The 20471-nt window shown below is 45.3% G+C and overlaps 1 protein-coding gene across 3 annotated transcripts in view; it reads left to right on the forward strand.

Annotated features, from left to right (window-relative positions):
* LOC139158073 (PHD finger protein 12-like) overlaps window positions 1-20471 on the forward strand; it is a 76284-nt gene that overhangs the window by 14368 nt on the left and 41445 nt on the right. For 2 of the 3 annotated variants that reach the window (XM_070735475.1, XM_070735476.1), the window contains exon 3: window positions 18692-18764. In XM_070735475.1, the coding sequence (XP_070591576.1) occupies window positions 18692-18764 (73 nt within the window). Of the gene's footprint in view, window positions 1-14046; window positions 14109-18691; window positions 18765-20471 lie in introns of those variants that run through there. The other variant, XM_070735477.1, reaches the window with a different exon arrangement.

The following is a 20471-nucleotide window of genomic DNA, read 5'->3' on the forward strand; positions in this document are numbered from 1 at the left end:
TCCCACCTGTCCGCCCATTTAAACCTGCCTGGGATAAACATAGAACCATCCTAAGATAAAATACAGGAAATAGTATAAGGGCAGACTAGATGGACCATGAGGTCTTTTTCAATCAATCTTCTATGTTTCTATGAATGAGGAAGGAATGGAGGAAGGAAAGAGGGATGGAAGGAAAGAAAGAGAAGGAAGGAAGGAAAAAGGAATGAGGGGGGAAGGAAGGAAGGAAGAATCCACAGTGACTGAATGTAAACATGTCTGGGATAAACATAGATCCATCCTAAGATACAATACAGGAAATAGTATAAGGGCAGACTAGATGGACCAGGAGGTCTTTTTCTGCCCTCAGTCTTCTATGTTTCTATTACCTGGGGGGGGGACTTCTGTCCCCCTCAGAAAGGGTCTGCAACTTGGGCATCCTCCTAGATCCACACATAACCTGAGACTATCATCTCTCAGCTGTGGTGAGGGGGGCGTTTGCCCAGGCTTGCCTGGTGCACCAGTTGCGGCTCTATCTGGACAGTGAGGCACTACTCACAGTCACTCACGCTCTTATCACCTTGAGGTTCGGCTACTGCAATGCTCTCTCCATGGGGCTACCTTTGAAGAACGTTCGGAAACGAGATTGTGCAGAGTGCAGCCCACTAGGAGACCAAGGTCTCTCTTGCAGTTACTTCAGCAAGAGGAAATAGAGGCGGGGTGGCGCAGTGGTTAGAGTGCAGCCCTGCAGGCTACTTCAACTAACTGCTGGTTGTAGTTTAGCAGGTCAGATCTCACCACCGGCTCCAGGTGGACTCAGCCTTCCGTCCTTCGGAGGTGGGTTAAATGAGGACCCAGATTGTTGGGGCTGATTCCATAAAGTGCTTAGAGAGGCTGTAAAAGCACTGCGAAGCGGCATATACGTCTAAATGCTATTGCTATTTTTTCTGGGTTTTTCTTTGAAGGTCTTTTCGCTTGTCATCCAAAAAGCTTCTTCAGCTCCCCCACCCATCCAATCAGAGCTGAAAAATCTTCTTGGATGGAAAGCAGAACACCTTCAAAAAAGATCCAGGCAGTTTAGTTGCCACCTGAAAAGTATAAAAGCACCTTTGGGGTGATAACCCTGACCTGAAGGATGGAGAATCCAGCAGAGAAGTGCTCTCTGGAAGCTAAATTATACAGGCAGTCCTTGACTTAGAACAGTTCTCTTAGTGACCATTTGAAGTTACAACAGCACTGAAAAACCTGATTTATGACTTTTTTTCTCCTTTATGATTTACCCTTGGTTGCTTGACAGCTGTTTCAACGTTTATGACGGTGGCAGTTGTCCCAGGGTCGTGGGATTAAATTAAGCTAAGTCAAATGCGGAAACCAGATTCATTCAACAAACTTTGTTGCTAATTTAAGAACAGCTGGGATTCACTTAACAGACGTTGCAAGAAAAGTTGTAAAATGGGGCAAAGGTCGCTTAACCAATTTCTTACTTTAGCAAGATAAATTTTGGGCTCCATTAGGGTCATAAGTCGAGGACTTCCTGCATGGTGAATGGTTAAGGGAACTAGGGATATTGAGTCTGTCAAAAAGAATAACAGAGTTGGAAGGGACCTTGGAGGTCTTCTAGTCCAGCCCCTGGCTCAGGCAGGAGACGTAACACCTTTTCAGACAAATGCCTGTCCAATCTCTTCTTTAAAAGGCTTTGGAGACCTGGCTTTGCCAGCAGGCCTGGGGGCCGTGAATACTACCATCTTGTCACGGCCGAAGTGGGTGTGATTGATTGGTACATATGTTTGTTCTGATTGGACAGCTTTTATTGGGTTTTATAATGGGTTTTTACTGTTTTTTAGTATTTAATATTTGACTTTTGTATCACTGTGTTGTATTTTATACTGTTATAAGCCGCCCAGAGTCCCATGGGATTGGGTGGCGTAGGCCTCAGATAAATTAAATTAAAACTGCCAGTGATGGAGCATCCCCAATTTCTGAAGACAGGTTGCTCCATTAGTTAATTATTCTGTCAGGACATTCCTCCTTAGTTCCAGGTCAGGTTGCCCTCTGACTTCAGTTCCTAGAATTCCCCAGCCAGAAGGGTTTCAGATGGGTAGACTTAGAATCCTAGGGTTGGAAGGGACCTTGGAGGTCTTCTATCTAGTCCAACCTCCCTACACTATTTTGGACAACTGGCTGCCCAATCTCTTCTTAAAAACCTCCAGTGATGGGCTACCCACAACGTCTGGTGGTAAGCTGTTCCACTAGTTAATTGTCCTCACTGTCAGGAAATGTCTTCTTAATTCCAGGTTGCTTCTCACCTTGATGACTTTCCATCCATTGCTTCTTGTCCTGCCCTCAGGGGCTTTGGAGAATAGGTGGGTCCCCTCTTATTTGAGAAGGATTGGGGGGGGGGGGGAAACATGACAGCTGTCTTCCAGTACTGGACACGCATGTCACAGGGGAATTGACTTAACTCTGCAACACACCGAAGTGAACCAACGTAAAAGCAGCTTAGAATTGCCTGACAGAACAATTATTCAGTGGAACATCTCATTTCTGGAGTTGTAGGTGCTGCATCACTCCACGTTGTCAAAAATAAGACTGGGCAACCATTTGTTCATTCATTCATTCATTGTTAGAGTTGGAAGGGACCATGCGGGTCATCAAGTCCAACCCCCTGCTTAAGCAGGAGACCTATAGCTTTCCAGCCAAATGGCAGTCCAATTTCCTCTTAAAAATGTCCAGAGTATTGGAGTTCACAACATCCGCTGGTAGGTTGTTCCATAGGTTGATCGTTCTGACTGTCAGGAAGTTTTTCCTTATTTCCAGGTTGAATCTCTCCTTGGTCAGCTTCCAGCCGTTGTTCCTCGTCCGGCCCTCCAGTGCCCTGGAGAATAAAGTGATCCCCTCCTCTCTGTGACATCCCCTCGTATACTTGTAGACTGCTATCATGTCCGCTCTGGCCCTCCTTTTCTCTAGGCTATCCATGCCCAATTCCCGCAGTTTCTCTTCGTAAGTCTTGGTTTCTAGATCCCTGATCATTTTGGTTGCTCTTTTCTGCACTTTCTCCAGAGTTTCAATGTCTCTTTTGAAGTGTGGTGACCAGAACTGAATACAGTACTCCAGAGTTGTGGTCTGACCAGGGCGTAGTAGAGTGGTATTAAGACTTCTCTGGTCTTGGAGTGTTTCCCCCTGTTGATGCAGTTTAGGATTGTGTTGGCTTTTTTGGCTGCTGCTGCACATTGTTGGCTCATGTTTGACCAGAATAGCATCCCTTGAGCAATGGGTTGGACTAGAAGACCTCCAAGGTCCCTTCCATTAGGATTCTGTGACTTCCAAAAGCTCTGCTGTTAGTCCCTGCGCCTATGAGTAAAAAGTCTGTGGTAGAAATCTCTCCGGAGTGAAATCAGGAGTGGACAATGACTGCCCTTCTAGGTCCTGGAGAATCCTGGCCTGCTAAATGCCACGTTGCCCACAACTGCTGATAGAACAAGAATGCAGAGAAGTCAGAGGTTTATATTTAACCCCACCCACCCACCCACCCACCCACCGATACGCTTTGTCACCTCCAAGCAGAAGCCCCCAGAGGACGGGGGAGAAAAGGAAGGATTATTGTGTTCCTGCTTGTCTCTTTCCTAAATTATTTTAAACCTGGGAAGCCCAGAATCTCGAGGATAACCACCAGAAAGAGAGTGGGGGTGTACCGATGTTCAAATATAATCATAATTACATAGCTAATTATAGATAATATTGATAATTAAACATGTAGGGTTTAATTAATGTCATTCTGATCCCCCACCCACTTGATATTTTCATATCAGGCCACTGCGCTCCCTTTTCAGTTAAGGTTGCAGCATTTGGGGGTTTTTTAAGACTGGGGCGACCCTCAGTCCAACTTTTCAGGCAACACCTGGGATATCAGAGATTCCCTAGTTTTGGGTTAAATAGATATAACAAGCAGAAAGAGGGAGATTGGGATCCCACTATATAGAGCGCTGGTGAGACCCCACTTGGAATAATCCTGTGTCCAGTTCTGGAGACCTCACCTACAAAAAGATATTGACAAAATTGAAGGGGTCCAAAGACGGGCTACAAGAATGGTGGAAGGTCTTAAGCATAAAACCTATCAGGAAAGACTTTGTGAACTCCATCTCTATAGTCTGGGGGACAGAAGGGAAAGGGGGGACATGATCGAAACATTTAAATACCTTAAAGGGTTAAATAAGTTTCAGGAGGGAAGTGTTTTTAATAGGAAAGTGAACACAAGAACAAGGGGACACAATCTGAGGTTAGTTGGGGGAAAGATCAAAAGCAACATGAGAAAATATTATTTGACTGAAAGAGTAGTAGATCCTTGGAACAAACTTCCAGCAGACTTGGTAGATAAATCCACAGTAACTGAATTTAAACATGCCTGGGATAAACATATATCCATCCTAAGATAAAATACAGAAAATAGTATAGGGGCAGACTAGATGGACCAGGAGGTCTTTCTCTGCCACCAGACTTCTATGTTTCTATGTTTAGAAGAAACCCTCCCATTCTGCCACCAATTTTGAGTGTGTTCAGTTCCAGATTGTTCCGGTCGCACCACAAGGCCAGTTGTTCAACCTCCCGTCTGCATGCGGATTCATCGTTGTCTTGAATGAGTCCGATCACTGTTGTGTCGTCTGCAGGCTTCAATTATTTAACACAGTGATTCCCAACTTGGCAACTTGAAGATATTTGGACTTCAACTCCCAGAATTCCGCAGCCAGCAAATGCTGGCTGGGGAATTCTGGGAGTTGAAGTCCAGATATCTTCAAGTGGCCAAGGTTGGGAAACACTGGTTGAACAGATGGATGGTTAGACTAGACTAGAAGACCTCCAGACCTTCCTCCGTTGTTCATTTCTGGTCCTGCAGCCACAGCCACTGAGCTGCTCTGAGCCTCGACGTCTTTGCCACGTTGATTCCTCGGCTCCGCCAAGAAAGCATCTCGGCTGCTCTGACTTGGTGACTTGCCACGGCCCCTGGGCGCATGGGCCTTCCCGGCTGTCCTGCTGCAGACTTTGCTTTTGTGCAATTTCCTCTCCGCGTTCTCATGTGGCAGACAGGCCCGTCACACGTGGGGAGGCAGAAGGGGGGGGGGCGGCTGCTGGAGCGAATCATGAACAGCCGCCCTTGGTGGGTGTCGAAAGACGCTTCCCACCCGTGACGCAAACCCATCCAGGAGGGGCCTCGGTTGGGGAAGCCGTCCAGCGTTGTAAATCACAAAGGTTCCTTAAAATACATTCATCGCAGCAGACGGAAAGGAAGTCAGATATCCTTAAACCTTTTGCACACTTGGGAGTGAGCTCATAGGAGTTCAGAGGTCGTGTGGGGCAAGATGTCGGGTTTGGCAGGGGCTTCAGGGGCGAAACTGCGCAGCTCCCGCCCAGAGGGGAGAGCCCCATTCCTGCCTGATTGCAGAATACGCACCCAGCCCCTGTTCGTTTCACCTATTTTACAAACTGCCCATGTTACACCAACAGTCTGCAGTCTGCATTGGTTGCCGATCCGTTTCCGGTCACAATTCAAAGTGTTGGTTATGACCTATAAAGCCCTTCATGGCACTGGACCAGATTACCTCAGGGACCGCCTTCTGCTGCACGAATCCCAGCAACCAGTTCCGGGTCCCGTCAACTAAACAATGCCGCTTGGCGGGACCCAGGGGAATAGCCTTCTCTGTGGCGGCCCCGGCCCTCTGGAACCAACTCCCCCCAGAGATTAGAATTGCCTCCACCCTCCTTGCCTTTCGTAAGCTGCTTAAAACCCACCTCTGCCATCAGGTATGGGGGAATTGAGATAATCTTTCCCCCTGGGCCTTTACAATTTTATGCATGGTATGTCTGTCTGTATGTATGTTTGGTTTTTTAATATAATGGTTTTTAATTGTTTTTAGTATTGGATTATTGTTATACGCTGTTATTATTGCTGTTAGCTGCCCCGAGTCTCCGGAGAGGGGCGGCATACAAATCCTATCAATCAATCAATCAATCAATAAATAAATAAATAAATAAATGTTAAATATATCTTCTATGTTTCTAAATAAACTCTCTTCCCTTACATTGGCTCTGAGACTGACCGCAAGCAGTCCTCAACTTACAACGGTTCTTTTAGCGACCATTCAAAGTTTACAAGGGACGTAAGGCTGTATTTTTCACCTGCAGGTCCCCACAGATGACTCATATTTATGTCGGTGTGTGTGTGTCACTCAATCAACAGGGAAGTGGATTCCCCTTCACAAGGGTGTGACTAACTTAACCACGATTCACTTAAAACTGTGGCAGAAAAGGCCACAAAAGACTCATTTAACAATCGTCTCGCTTAGCAAGGAGAAGTTTTGGGTCTCGAGTAAAAAATAGTAAAGAAATGACTTTATTTATTTATTTATTTATTTATTTATTTATTTATTTATTAGATTTGTATGCCGCCCCTCTCCATAGACTCGGGGCTGCTCACAGCATACAATAAGACAATTCATAACAAATCTAATAAATTTAAAAAACATTAAAAACCCCATTATTAAATCAGACTTACAGACACACCATACATAAATTATATAGGCCCAGGGGAGGGAGGGGGAATGCCTCAATTCCCCCATGCCTGACGGCAGAGATGGGTTTTAAGGAGTTTACAAAAGGCAAGGAGGGTGGGGGCAGTTCTAATCTCCGGGGGGAGCTGGTTCCAGAGGGTCGGGGCTGCCACAGAGAAGGCTCTTCCCCTGGGACCTGCCAAACTACATTGTTTAGTCGACGGGACCCGGAGAAGGCCAACTCTGTGGGACCTAACCGGTCTCTGGAATTCGTGCGGCAGAAGGCGGTCCCTGAGATAATCTGGTCCGGTGCCATGAAGGGCTTTATAGGTCATAACCAACACTTTGAATTGTGACCGGAAACTGATCGGCAACCAATGCAGACTGCGGAGTGTTGGAGTGACATGGGCATATCTGGGGAAGCCCATGACTGCTCTGGCAGCTGCATTCTGCACGATCTGTATCTTAATTGTAGTCGTAAACCGAGGAGTCGCTGCACTGCGTTGAAGCGCTGTCACTCCTGCAGTGGGAATTTTTTTGGGTGGCTAAAACGGAAGAATTTGGGAGGTAGGAAAAAAGGAACTCTTAACTAAAGAGATAATTAAGGGCCAGCTAACTGCTCTGAGTCACCCTCAGCCGTCCTGTGATCCTCTTTGAATGGAGGCCCTTTGTTTGCCGAAGCCCTCGGCCTGCTGCTGCCTTTCCTGGGCTTCCTGTTGACAGAGATGAAGCAGCTGTGGGCACCTCGGGTTTTGACTCATTTCTGCTCCTCTTGAAGGGTCAGAATACAGCCATGAAGGCGAAACTATGACACGTGTGCTACAGGTGACATGCAGAGCCATATCGGAGGGCAGGTGAGACATTGCCCTATGTCCCAGTGTGCATTTGTGTGCTGGCCAGCTGATTTTCAGCCCTGGGGAAGGCCGTTTGCCCCCCCCCCCCCCCGGAAGCCCCAGAGTACAAAAAACCACCCATCAGACAAATCACACAGGACCCTCCAGAGACCAATAAGAGCACACAGCGTCGGCCTCCTCCAGGTCCCGTCCGCTAAACCAGTGTTTCCCAACCTTGGCATCTTGAAGAGATCTGGACTTCAACTCCCAGAATTCCCCAGCCAGCATTCGCTGGCTGGGGAATTCTGGGAGTTGAAGTCCAGATCTCTTCAAGTTGCCAAGGTTGGGAAACACTGAGCTAAACAATGCAGGTTGGTGGGACCACGGTGGAGGGCCTTCTCTGTGGCTGCCCCGACTTTATGGAATTAACTCCCCCCCCCCCGAGATCCATATGGCCCCCACCCTGCTGGCTTTTCATAAAGCCACGAAGCCCTGGCCGTGCCAGCAGTCCAGGGGCCCTAAATCAACCGCTAGCGTGTCCATGTATATGAATCGGTATGAATGACTAGTGCGTGTCTTGTTGAATTGTTTTTAAGTTTTAAGTAGTATTTTAGAAATTAGTTCGTTTTTTCCTTGACTTCTTTTTATTGTTATTGTTATTTGTAATTTTATACTGTTTGGAGCCGCCCTGAGGCCTTCTGGATTCGGCGGCATAGAAGTCAAATTAATTAAATAAATAAATAAATTAGAAGTTTGGGAAAATGCACTTTTGGTTTGCCCATTGGGCTGGGGGTTTGTTTGCACTCCAGGGCTTCAGTGATGATTGTATGACATTTATAAACGTCATGCAGTCATCACTCATTCATACTACTGGCTAGAGCGGTGGTCCAATTTATTTATTTATGTAATTTCGTCTTAAAAGCTTCCATTCACAACTTCTGGAGGCAAGTAGTTCCACAGATTAATTGTTCTTCCTGTCGGGAAATTTCTCCTTTCGTTCTAGGTTGCTTTTCTCCTAGATTTTCAGAGTTTTCTACGGGACGGAACAGGTTCCCTGGCTTTGAGCAGGCTTCTCTGAAAGCCCCCCGGGTTTTGCAGGAGCCAAAGGCCGCTGGGTGTTGTGTTTCGTTTCAGTATCTCCTTCCATCCTGAAAGGCGGCTTGATTGGTTTGTGGCCTAATTATAGAACCTGCCTGGAAGGTGAAATGGATTCTCCCCAGTCTCCACCAGTTAGACCACAGCAGCCAGAGAGAGATGCTGGTGGCCGAAACAGGATACCTGGGAGGGGGGGGCAAGATTGCTCTGCTGATTATTTCTAAGAAAGAGGCCGTTTTATCAACAGTTGGGCTTTGTTGGTTGTCTTAAAGAAAAGGTGGGTTTGTGGGGAGGGACTGTCAGAAATGTTCCTCCTGCTTGGGTAGGGAATTAGACTGTATGATCTTCAAGGTCTCTTCCAACTCAGATCATGCAGAATGAAGCTGCGAGAGCCATCATGGGCTTCCCCAAAAATGCCCATATAACACCAACACCCCGCAGTCTGCATTGGTTGCTGATCAATTTCCAGGCACAATTCAAAGTGTTGGTTATGACCTATAAAGCCCTCCATGGCACCGGGCCAGAATATCTCAGGGACCGCCTTCTGCTGCACGAATCCCAGCGACCAGTTAGGTCCCACAGAGTTGGCCTTCTCCGGGTCCCGTCAACTAAACAGTGTCATTTGGCGGGGCCCAGGGGAAGAGCCTTCTCTGTGGCGGCCCCGGCCCTCTGGAACCAACTCCCCCCAGAAATTAGAATTGCTCCCACCCTCCTTGCCTTTCGTAAGCTCCTTAAAACCCACCTCTGCCGTCAGGAATGGGGGAACTGAGATATTCCTTCCCCCTAGGCCTTTACAATTCTATGCATGGTATGTTTGTTTGTAGGTATAATTGGTTTTAAAATAAGGGTATTTTAGTTGTTGTAGTATTGGATTGTCACATGCTGTTTTTATTACTGTTGTTAGCCGCCCCGAGTCTACGGAGAGGGGCGGCATACAAATCCAATAAATAAACAAACAAACAAACAAACAAATAAATAAATAAATAAACAAACACTGTTATTCTGAGTGGTTGGTCTCTTCAGCCTTGAAAGATGTCCTATAAGGGGTGACTTGATTGAAGGGTATAAAATCATGCAAGGGATAGCAAAGGGGGATAGAGAAAAACTACCAGTTGCCAAGGGTCCTAATTTTGGTCATGAGACTATGGAGATTCTGCAACAGTCATTAGTGTAAAAACAGTCATAGGTCGAGACAATTCTTGCAACAGAATAGAATAGAAACATAGAAATATAGAAGGTTGACAGCAGAAAAAGACCATCAAGTCTGCCCTTTTCCTATTTCCTGTATTTTATCTTAGGATGGAGAGATGTTTATCCCAGGCATGTTTAAATTCAGTTCCTGTGGATTTACCAACCACGTCTGCTGGAAGTTTGTTCCAAGCATCTACTACTCTTTCAATAAAATAATATTTTCTCACGTTGCTTCTGAGCTTTCCCCCAACTAACTTCAGATTGCGTCCCCTTGTTCTTGTGTTCACTTTCCTATGAAAAACACTTCCCTCCTGGACCTTATTTAACCCTTTCACATATTTAAATGTTTCGATCATGTCCCCCCTTTTCCTTCTGTCCTCCAGACTATACAGATTGAGAATTATGGAATGGAATAGAATATAGAATAGAATTATTCCTGCCTGTTTGGTGTCATCTGCAAATTTGATGAGTTCCCCATCTATCCCCTTGTCCAAGTCATTGATGAAGATGTTGAAGAGTCCTAGGCCTAAAACAGAGCCCTGGGGTCCTCCCCTGCATACTTCCCTCCATGTAAATTCAATTACGGGACTATCTACAGGACCATCTCCTGCCGCATACCTCCCAGAGATCAATAAGATCACACAGGGTCGGCCTCCTCCAGGTTCCGTCGACTAAGCAATGCAGGTTGGCAAGGATGAGGGGAAAGGCCTTCTCTGTAGTGACCCCAGCTCTATGGAACCAACTCCCCTCCGATACCTGCACTGCTCTCACTCTACTGGTCTTCCGAAAGTCTACAAAGACCTGGCTATGCCAGCAGGCCTGGGGGCCATGAAATTGACATCGGCCATGGCCAATTTATATTGAATGGTGTGCATATGTGTTGCCTAAACTGTTTGAGTTGTGCGTTTTTAAATGGGGTTTATAGTTTTAGATTTATATTTGTGGCATACAAGTCTAATTTATTATTATTGTTGTTGTTGTATTTTTTATATTGTTGTAAACTGCCCTGAGTTCTTTCGGATTGAGCAGCACAGAAGTTGAAATGAAATACATACATACATACATACATACATACATACCTATAGGTTATGACCTATAAAGCCCTTCATGGCACTGGACCAGAATATCTCCGGGACCGCCTTCTGCCGCACGAATCCCAGCGACCAGTTAGGTCCCACAGAGTGGGTCTTCTCCGGGTTCCGTCAACTAAACAATGTCATTTGGCGGGACCCAGGGGAAGAGCCTTCTCTGTGGCGGCCCCGACCCTTTGGAACCAACTCCCCCCAGATATCAGAGTTGCCCCCACCCTCCTAGCCTTTCGTAAGCTCCTTAAAACCCACCTCTGTCATCAGGCATGGGGGAATTGATACTTTCCCTCCCTCTAGGCTTATAAAATATATGCATGGTATGCTAGTATGTATGATTGGTTTCTAAATTGGGGTTTTAAATTAACTTAAATATTAGATTTGTTTACATTGTATTATTATTGCTGTGAGCCACCCCGAGTCTTCGGAGAGGGGCGGCATACAAATCTGATTAATAAATAATAATAAATAAATACATACATACATACATACATACGTACATACATACATACATACATACATACATACCATTGGGGACTACACGTTGAGTGCAATTGCTTAGCCAGTTTCAAATATATCTGGTGTTGCTGTCTAGCCCAGATTTTTTTACTTTATCTTCTAGGTTATGGTCTACTTTATCAAGTGCCTTACTGAAGTCCAAGTAAATTATATTGACAGTATTCCTCTGGTCCACCAATTTTGTCACTTTGTCAAAGAATGCAATAAGATTAGTCTAGCAGAATCTGTTTTTGTCAAACCATTGAGGGGAGGCTGATAGATCTGTAGTTTCCTGGATCTATTCCCCCCCCCCTTTTTTTTTTAAGCTTGGAAATACATCAGCTCTTTTCCAGTTCCCTGGCAGTTCCCCGGTCCTCAAGGATCCTTAGTTCGGTGGTTCTGAGATCTTGTTTGCCAGTTCCTTCAGAACCTTGGGGTGTGATCCATCCGGTCCTGGTGATTTGAATTCGTCTAGGGTAGACAGGTGTTCCTTTACCACTTTCTTCCCTATTTTAACTTGTATTCCTAATCTGATTTTGGTGGTGCTGTTTTGGTAGGTTGGACTGTTTTTTTTCCCTTTGTGTAAAGACAGATGCAAAAAACCGAGTTAAGTACAGTAGCTCTGCTTTCTCCCAGTTGCTTGTCACCTTCTGGCCACTTTTTCCCAGCAATGGACCAATTATCTCCTTAATTATTTTCTTGTTTTTAATATGTTGGATGATGCTTTTTTTGTTATTTTTTACTTTTGTCCCAAGCCTTTGTTCCTTGTGAGCCTTAGCTTTCCTCACTTCATCTGTAATATGGTAAATGATTTAGCTTTACTAGATAAGTGGTCAAAGCAATGGAAACTGCAGTTTAATGTTTCCAAATGTAAAATAATGCACTTGGGGAAAAGGAATCCTCAATCCGAGTATTGTATTGGCAGTTCTGTGTTAGCAAAAACTTCAGAAGAGAAGGATTTAGGGGTAGTGATTTCTGACAGTCTCCAAATGGGTGAGCAGTGTGGTCGGGCAGTAGGAAAAGCAAGTAGGATGCTTGGCTGCATAGCTAGAGGTATAACAAGCAGGAAGAGGGAGATTGTGATCCCCTTATATAGAGCGCTGGTGAGACCCCATTTGGAATAATACTGTGTTCAGTTCTGGAGACCTCACCTACAAAAAGATATTGACAAAATTGAACGGGTCCAAAGACGGGCTACAAGAATGGTGGAAGGTCTTAAGCATAAAACGTATCAGGAAAGACTTCATGAACTCCATCTGTAGAGTCTGGAGGACAGAAGGAAAAGGGGGGACATGATCAAAACATTTAAATATGTGAAAGGGTTAAATAAGGTCCAGGAGGGAAGTGTTTTTAATAGGAAAGTGAACACAAGAACAAGGGGACACAATCTGAAGTTAGTTGGGGGAAAGATCAAAAGCAACGTGAGAAAATATTATTTCACTGAAAAAGTAGTAGATTCTTGGAACAAACTTCCAGCAGACGTGGTTGGTAAATCCACAGGAACTGAATTTAAACATGCCTGGGATAAACATAGATCCATTGTAAGATAAAATACAGGAAATAGTAGAAGGGCAGACTAGATGGACCATGAGGTCTTTTTCTGCTGTCAGTCTTCTATGTTTCTATGTTTCTATCTTTACAGACTGGGGCTATTTGGATACTCTGCCTTAGTTATTTGCCCTTCTTTCCACCTTTTATACTTGTCCTTTCAATTTTGTCTTTCAACCTTCTGATCTTTGACTGTAATAAACCTTGACTTGACCTGTAACTCTACAACAGAGGGAAAACTTATGCCTTTCAGTAAAAGTTTTTAATTCCCTGCTGGCTGTGAAATTCTGGGAGTTGAAGTCCACGGGTCTCAAAGTTCACAAGGTCGGGCCCCCCTGCGGTCAGTGATTCAGAGTCAGGCAGATTTAGGAAGCTATCTCTCTTTTTCTTTTTTTTTCTTTTTGTCTGTGTGACAAATGTGCAGAATGCATCACACATCCTGTTAAGAACATGGCGCAACGGGAAGACATCACTCCCTGCCCTCGGGCCCTGAATCTTAGCAGCGCACTAGCATAAACTTCCCGAAAGGAAACACCAGCGATGCTGCGTAACACTCTGGGAAAGAAGCTCTTTTGTGTATTTTGCAGGATCTTGGGTGCTACCTCCTGTCAAAATTCTTTTTCCACTGACAGCCAGGCAGTTTAGATGCCTTTTATGTGAGGGCTGAAAGGTACATTTATTTATTTACTTATTTTGTCCAATACACAATACATATTGAAGAGGATAGACATGAAGTATTATATATAAAGAAAAGATATAAAAGGAGAAGAAATATGAAAGGAAGAAAAGATATATGATATATGAGATAAGGAGAGACAATTGGACAGGGGACGAAAGGCAGGCTAGTGCACTTATGCACGCCCCTTACTGACCTCTTAGGAACCTGGAGAGGTCAATCGTGGATAGTCTAAGGGAGAAATGTTGGGGGTTAGGGGTTGACACTACTGAGTCCAGTAATGAGTTCCACGCTTCAACAACTCGATTGTTAAAGTCATATTTTTTACAGTCAAGCTTGGAGCGATTAATATTAAGTTTGAATTTGTTGCGTGCTCTTGTGTTGTTGCGGTTGAAACTGAAGTAGTCTTTGACAGGCAGGACGTTGCAGCATATGATTTTGTGGGCAATACCTAGATCGTGTTTTAGGCATCGTAGTTCTAAGCTTTCTAGACCTAGGATTGATAGTCTGCTTTCGTAGGGCATTTCGAGTGGAGGAGTGAAGGGCTCTTCTGGTGAAGTATCTTTGGACATTTTCTAGGGTGTTGAAGTCCGAGATGTGCTATGGGTTCCAGACAGATGAACTGTATTCAAGGATTGGTCTGGCAAAAGTTTTGTAGGCTCTGGTGAGTAGTGTGAGATTGCCGGAGCAGAAGCTGCGTAGGATCAGGTTAACAACTCATGCAGCACTGGGCTCTAGCGAATCTCATGTGGCATACAAATCCAATAAATAAATAAATAAAAGCCACCTCCTTCAGAGAGAAGGAGTGAGTAATATCTTACTAGCACTCTGTGTAGGCCCTATTTTTTTATCTTGGACGTCTTCCAGCCAATCATAGAAACATAGAAGGTTGATGACAGAAAAAGACCTCATGGTCCATCTAGTCTGCTATTACTCTATGTCCTCTATTTGTGAGCCGCCCCAAGTCTTCGGAGAGGGGCGGCATACAAACCTAATAAATTATTATTATTATTATTATTATTTTATCTTAGGATAGGTCCATGTTTATCCCAGGCATGTGTCAATTCATTTCCTGTGGATTTACCAACCACATCTGCTGGAAGTTTGTTCCAAGCCTCTAGTACTCTTTCAGTAAAATATTTTCTCATGTTGCTTCTGATCTTTTCCCCAACTAATCTCAGATTGTGCCCCCTTGTTCTTGCGTTCACTTTCCTATTAAAAACAGTGAAATAATTGGAGCGTTGCTAGCAAGATGCCCTTTACAGGTTTACTTTGCTGTTGTATATAGTAATTGATTGAGTCTAATTTACATAGTGCATTTTATTTTGGGCAGAAACCCCTGCAGGAGTTAATTCACACCAACAACTCCCTGACTCTATGCCTTAGCAAAGGGGAGGGGGAAAATTTTTTTTGACTGAAGGAGTTACAGTGATACCTCGTCTTACAAACACCTCATCATACAAACTTTTCGAGATACAAACCCGGGGTTTAAGATTTTTTTGCCTCTTACAAACTATTTTCACCTTACAAACCCACCGCCACTGCTGGGATGCTCTGCCTCTGGACTTCTGTTGCCAGTGAAGCGCCCATTGTTGTGCTGCTGGGATTCCCATGAGGCTCCCCTCCATGGGAAACCCCACCTTCGGACTTCCGTGGTTTTGTGATGCTGCAGGGGAATCCCAGCAGGGAATCCCAGCAGTGCAAAAACGGGTGCTTCGCTGGCAACGGAAGTCTGGAGGTGGGGTTTCCCAGCGAAGGGAGCCTCAGTGAAATCGCAGCATCGCAAAAACACAGAGGTCCGGAGGTGGGGTTTCGGGGACTTCGCTGTTTTTGCGATGCTGCGATTTCACTGAGGCTCCCTTCGCTGGGAAACCCCACCTCCGGACTTCCGTTGCCAGTGAAGCGCTTGTTTTTGCGATGCTGGGATTTCCCTGCTGGGATTCCCCTGCAGCATCGCAAAAACACGGAAGTCCAGAGGTGGGGATTCCCATGGAAGGGAGCCTCAGGGGAATCCCAGCAGAGCAAAAACGGGCGCTTTGGCTGGCAAAAGGGGTGAATTTTGGGCTTGCACGCATTAATCGCTTTTCCATTGATTCCTATGGGAAACATTGTTTCATCTTACAAACTTTTCACTTTAAGAACCTCGTCCCAGAACCAATTAAGTTCGTAAGACAAGGTATCACTGTACTTGGATGAGTAACGGAACATCTCCGTTGAATAAACTTTATTCCAGTTCTCATGATTTCATCTTTATTTCCACGTTTTTTGGCCTGGGTGATTGAGTCCACATTTCCATATTGCTCCTCTCTTCCTCCCAAGTTCTTCTAATTAGTGGACAGGTGTTCATTGGGATTGTGAAAACCACATATAGAAAAAAACCCACCTTTTTTAAAAAAAATTAAAAACCCTCATCCCTTCTCTGCCGTGTTCTGGATTTGGAGTGAGCTGTTTTGATTACCCCTGAAATTTAAGAGGGGGGGGGGAATCAGGCGTCCAAGCGAGGCTCCTCTGTTTTCTCCCCAGCTGTGGCTCCTTGGGGGCAGTCGCCGGGTGGGTGTCTCACAATGCTTCGGAGGCTCTCGGTCCTCCTCGCTTCCTGGATTCCCCAGTTCTCCTCTCAAAATGGCTGCTAGCTGCTCTGCCTCCTGCATTGTTCATGGGGCTGGTTCTAAACAGGAGGAACAGCTTTTGGTGGTGGGGGTGTGTGTGTGTCTGGCAGCCTCATCCCCAGCTGGTTCTCGGGGACTCGCCACAGAGCGAGGATGAAGTTTTCTTTGCAGTCGGGCCTTGGTAGATGTGTGGGCTTTCTCCTGGTGCCACCAGTAATAATAATAACAACAACATGGTTGGAAGGGACCTTGGAGGTCTTCTAGTCCAACCCCCTGCTTAGGCAGGAGACCCTATACCACTTCAGACAGATGGTTATCCAACATCATCTTAAAAACTTCCAGTGTTGGAGCATTCACAACTTCCGGAGGCAAGTAGTTCCACTGGTTAATTGTTCTAACTGTCAGGAAATTCCTCCTTAGTTCTAATTTGCTTCTCTCCTTGTTTAGTTTCCACCCATTGCTTCTTGTTCTATCCCCAGGTGCTTTGGAGAATAGGCTTGACCCCCTTTGTGGCAACCCCTGAGATATTGGAAGACTGCTATCATGTCTCCCTTGGTCCTTCTTTTCATTAAACTAGACACCTTTGGATCCCTTTGGTCACTTGCAAGAGGTTTAAGGTGTAGCTGTGATCACACAGGGTTTGGGAGAGAACTCCAGGAAAGGTAGCGGCATCTTCAGTCTGTTGAGAGAAAGGAGTCCAGGCCCTTGAAAATTTCAGTTTGCTTTAGTCCAGGGGTAGTAGGCAAAGTTGGCTCTTCTATGACTTCTGGACTTCAACTCCCAGAATTCCTGGGCCAATCATGCTAGCTCAGGAACTCTGGGAGTTGAAGTCCACAAATCATAGAAGAGCCATCTTTGCCTACCCCTGGTTTAGTAGTTAAAAGCATTGGACTAGAAAGCTGGAAACCTTGAGTTCAGGTCCTGCTTTGGCCGTGAAAGCAGGTTGGGTGATTTTGGTCCAGTCACCAGGGGACAGTGAGTTCTAGTCCCACCTTAGATACAAAAGCTGCCTCTGAGCCTTTGGGCCAATTACCAAGACACTGGTAGTTATAGACCCACCTTAGGCTTCAAAAGTGGCTTGGTGACTTTTGGCCGATCAACAGGAGATGGTGAGTTCTAGTCCTGTTTCAGGCGTGAAATCCAGCTGGGTGACTTTGAGCCAATTCCTCCTCCTCCCCTCTCTCTCAACCCAGCCCACCTCACAGGGTTGTTGTTGTGGAGAAAATAGGAGAAGGAGAGATAGGGAGGATATGTTTGCCGCCTTGAGTTATTTGTGGTGGTGGTGGTGGTGGTGGTGGTAGTAGTAGTAGTAGTAATAATAATAGTAATAATAATAATAATAATAAATAATAATAATTGGAATCATAAGCCCAAAAAAGTGGTAAAAAATGAGCAAGCAAAACTACTGTGAGACTTCCGACTGCAGTCTGACCAAGTTTTGAAACATAATAGAAAGTATGGATCATCGACATCGCAATCCCAGGGGACAGCAGAATTGAGGAGAAGCAGCTAGAGAAATTAGTGATAAACGAAGATCTAAAAATCGAGCTGCAACAACTCTGGCATAAACCTGTGAAAGTGGCCCCAGTGGTCCTTGGCACACTGGGCGCAGGGCCAAAGGATCTCAACGGACATTTGAAAACCATCGGAATTGACCAAATCTCCATCTGTCAATTGCAAATGGCCGCTTTACTGGGATCAGCAAACATAATTCGCCGCTACATCACACAGTCCTAGGTGGTTGGGAAAGCAAGTAGGATGCTTGGCTGCATAGCTAGAGGTATAACAAGCAGGAAGAGGGAGATTATGATCCCGCTATATAGAATGCTGGTGAGACCACATTTGGAATACTGTGTTCAGTTCTGGAGACCTCACCTACAAAAGGATATTGACAAAATTGAACGGGTCCAAAGACGGGCTACAAGAATGGTGGAAGGTCTTAAGTATAAAACGTATCAGGAAAGACTTCATGAACTCAATCTGTATAGTCTGGAGGACAGAAGGAAAAGGGAGGACATGATCGAAACATTTAAATATGTTAAAGGGTTAAATAAGGTCCAGGAGGGAAGTGTTTTTAATAGGAAAGTGAACACAAGAACAAGGGGACACAATCTGAAGTTAGTTGGGGGAAAGATCAAAAGCAACATGAGAAAATATTATTTTACTGAAAGAGTAGTAGATCCTTGGAACAAACTTCCAGCAGACGTGGTAGATAAATCCACAGTGACTGAATGTAAACATGCCTGGGATAAACATCTATCCATTGTAAGATAAAATACAGGAAATAGTATAAGGGCAGACTAGATGGACCATGAGGTCTTTTTCTGCCGTCAGACTTCTATGTTTCTATGAAATATGAAATCCAGCATAGTGATCTCGTTTGCTGTGTTGTGTTGTTGAAATAATAATAATAAAGGCTGGATACCAATGAATAATTTTAAAAAGAAATAGATGGGGAGAATTCCTCTCTCCCGGGCAAAGGAAGGCCATACCAAACTACCCAAAGCGTGAGGATCGAAGCAGTCAGGCGGAAGGGCCCTCTCTGCTTGTCCTCCGGGGGGTGTCGAATCTCAGCACACTTTTGCAAGGGTTCGTAGAATGTACACAACTCATTTGTGCTTTTTGTCTCCTCCCACAGCAACCCTCCGTTGAGCGAGGAGATGCTGCCTCCCGGGGAATGGATGTGCCACCGCTGCACCGTGCGCCGGAAGGTAAAGAGGTTTGGGGCATCTGGACACACACACACACACCCTTTCCTCCTCTCTGGAAGACCAAGACTGAAAAAAGCACAGCTGGTATTTTCACAGGAGACAAAAAAAACCCCTCTTTAAAAGGGCCACATCTTTATTTTATTTTATTGAATAAAAAGGTTTTTTTAATTTTCTCCACATTTATATCAGTTATAGCATTACAACACATATACCATTAACACACCATATATTGCAAAGAGTCCTTAACTTACTTTGATTTAAATCATATATTCTTATCAATCCGTCTGTACCTCTTCTCTCTCTTCCTTCCCTTCTCGCTCTCCTTTCACCCTGTTTGTTTGTTTGTTTCTGCCTCTCAGTCTTACAGGGGAAAGTGGGTTATAAACACCGTGGTGCCTCTACTTAAGAATTTTTCTAGATAAGAACCGGGTGTTCAAGATTGTTTTGCCTCTTCTCAAGAACCGTTTTCTACTGAAGGAAATTTGAGAGCGGCCCAAAGACCCAGCCAGTTTCCTGTCATTCCTCCTTTAATCCCGGCCATCTTGTGCTTTTCTGGGCTGCCAGAGGAGCCTTTCGGTGGCACTTAAGGAGGCTTTGGAAGTCCTTTGTCTGGGCGCTTGGAGAGGGAATAAACCACTTTGCTGTGGTGACTCCCTCGCACTGCCTTCCATACACCCGGTGCGAGGTTGCCTCCCAGAGCATCTGTGGTTGCCTCCTTCACCACAGTGAAGGAAAGGTGCTGGCTACAAAGTGAGCGAGCGAGAGGAGAGGGCAGCCCTTCAGCATGGGAAGGAAGAGGAAGCAGGGAGCAGCAGCAGCAGCCACCTTTCGGTCAAAGGAGCAGGAGGTCCCCCCCTCTCGCCTGCCTGGGTTTCTCTCTCTAGCGCAGTGTATGGGAGGCGCCTCAGAGTCCCTCTTTTTTTTTAAGCCTTAAAGTTTTGGATTTTTTTGATTCCCCTCCCCTTCTTCCTTCGGCAGCGCCTGTCCTCCTCCTCCTCTTCTTCCTCCTCCTCCTCCCACCCAAATTCCAAGCTTTTATTTCTTTCCTAATGGGTTTGCATGCATTATTTGCTTTTACATTGATTCCTATGGGAAAAACTGCCTCTACTTACAAACTTTTCTACTTAAGAACCTGGTCACGGAACGAATGAAGTTCTTAAGTAGAGGGGCCACTGTATAAGAAAAATCATAACTATTGCACTTAGACTTGTATACCATTTCCTAGTGCTTCACCGCCCTCTCTCAGCTGTGTACTGACCCCAGCAGTCTGGGTCTTCACTTTCGCAGCCTCCGAAGGACCGGAAGGCTGAGTCAGCCTGGAGCCGATCAGGATCGAACTGCTGGCAGTGGGCAGAGTGAGCCTGCAATCCTGCATTCTGTCCACTGTGCCACCAGGGAAGGGAAGGAAGAAGGAAACCGCAGTATCATTAGCAATAGCGTTTAGACTTATCTGCTTCACAGGGCTTTTACAGCTCTCTATGCGGTTCACAGAATCAGAACGCAATCAGAGTCCACCTTGAACCAATGGTGGGATTTGAACTGCTGAGCTACAGTTAGCAGTTAGCTGAAGGAGCCTGCAGTGCTGCACTCAAACCACTGCGTCACCCTCCCTCCCTTTTTTTTAAAATAAATTTTTATTGATTTTTATAATATACACACAACACAAAACAGTGCACGGTGAACATACACACATTCAGCCCCTCCACC

Source organism: Erythrolamprus reginae, chromosome 1, assembly GCF_031021105.1.
Source record: "Erythrolamprus reginae isolate rEryReg1 chromosome 1, rEryReg1.hap1, whole genome shotgun sequence".
Classification (NCBI taxonomy): Eukaryota; Metazoa; Chordata; class Lepidosauria; order Squamata; family Dipsadidae; genus Erythrolamprus; species Erythrolamprus reginae.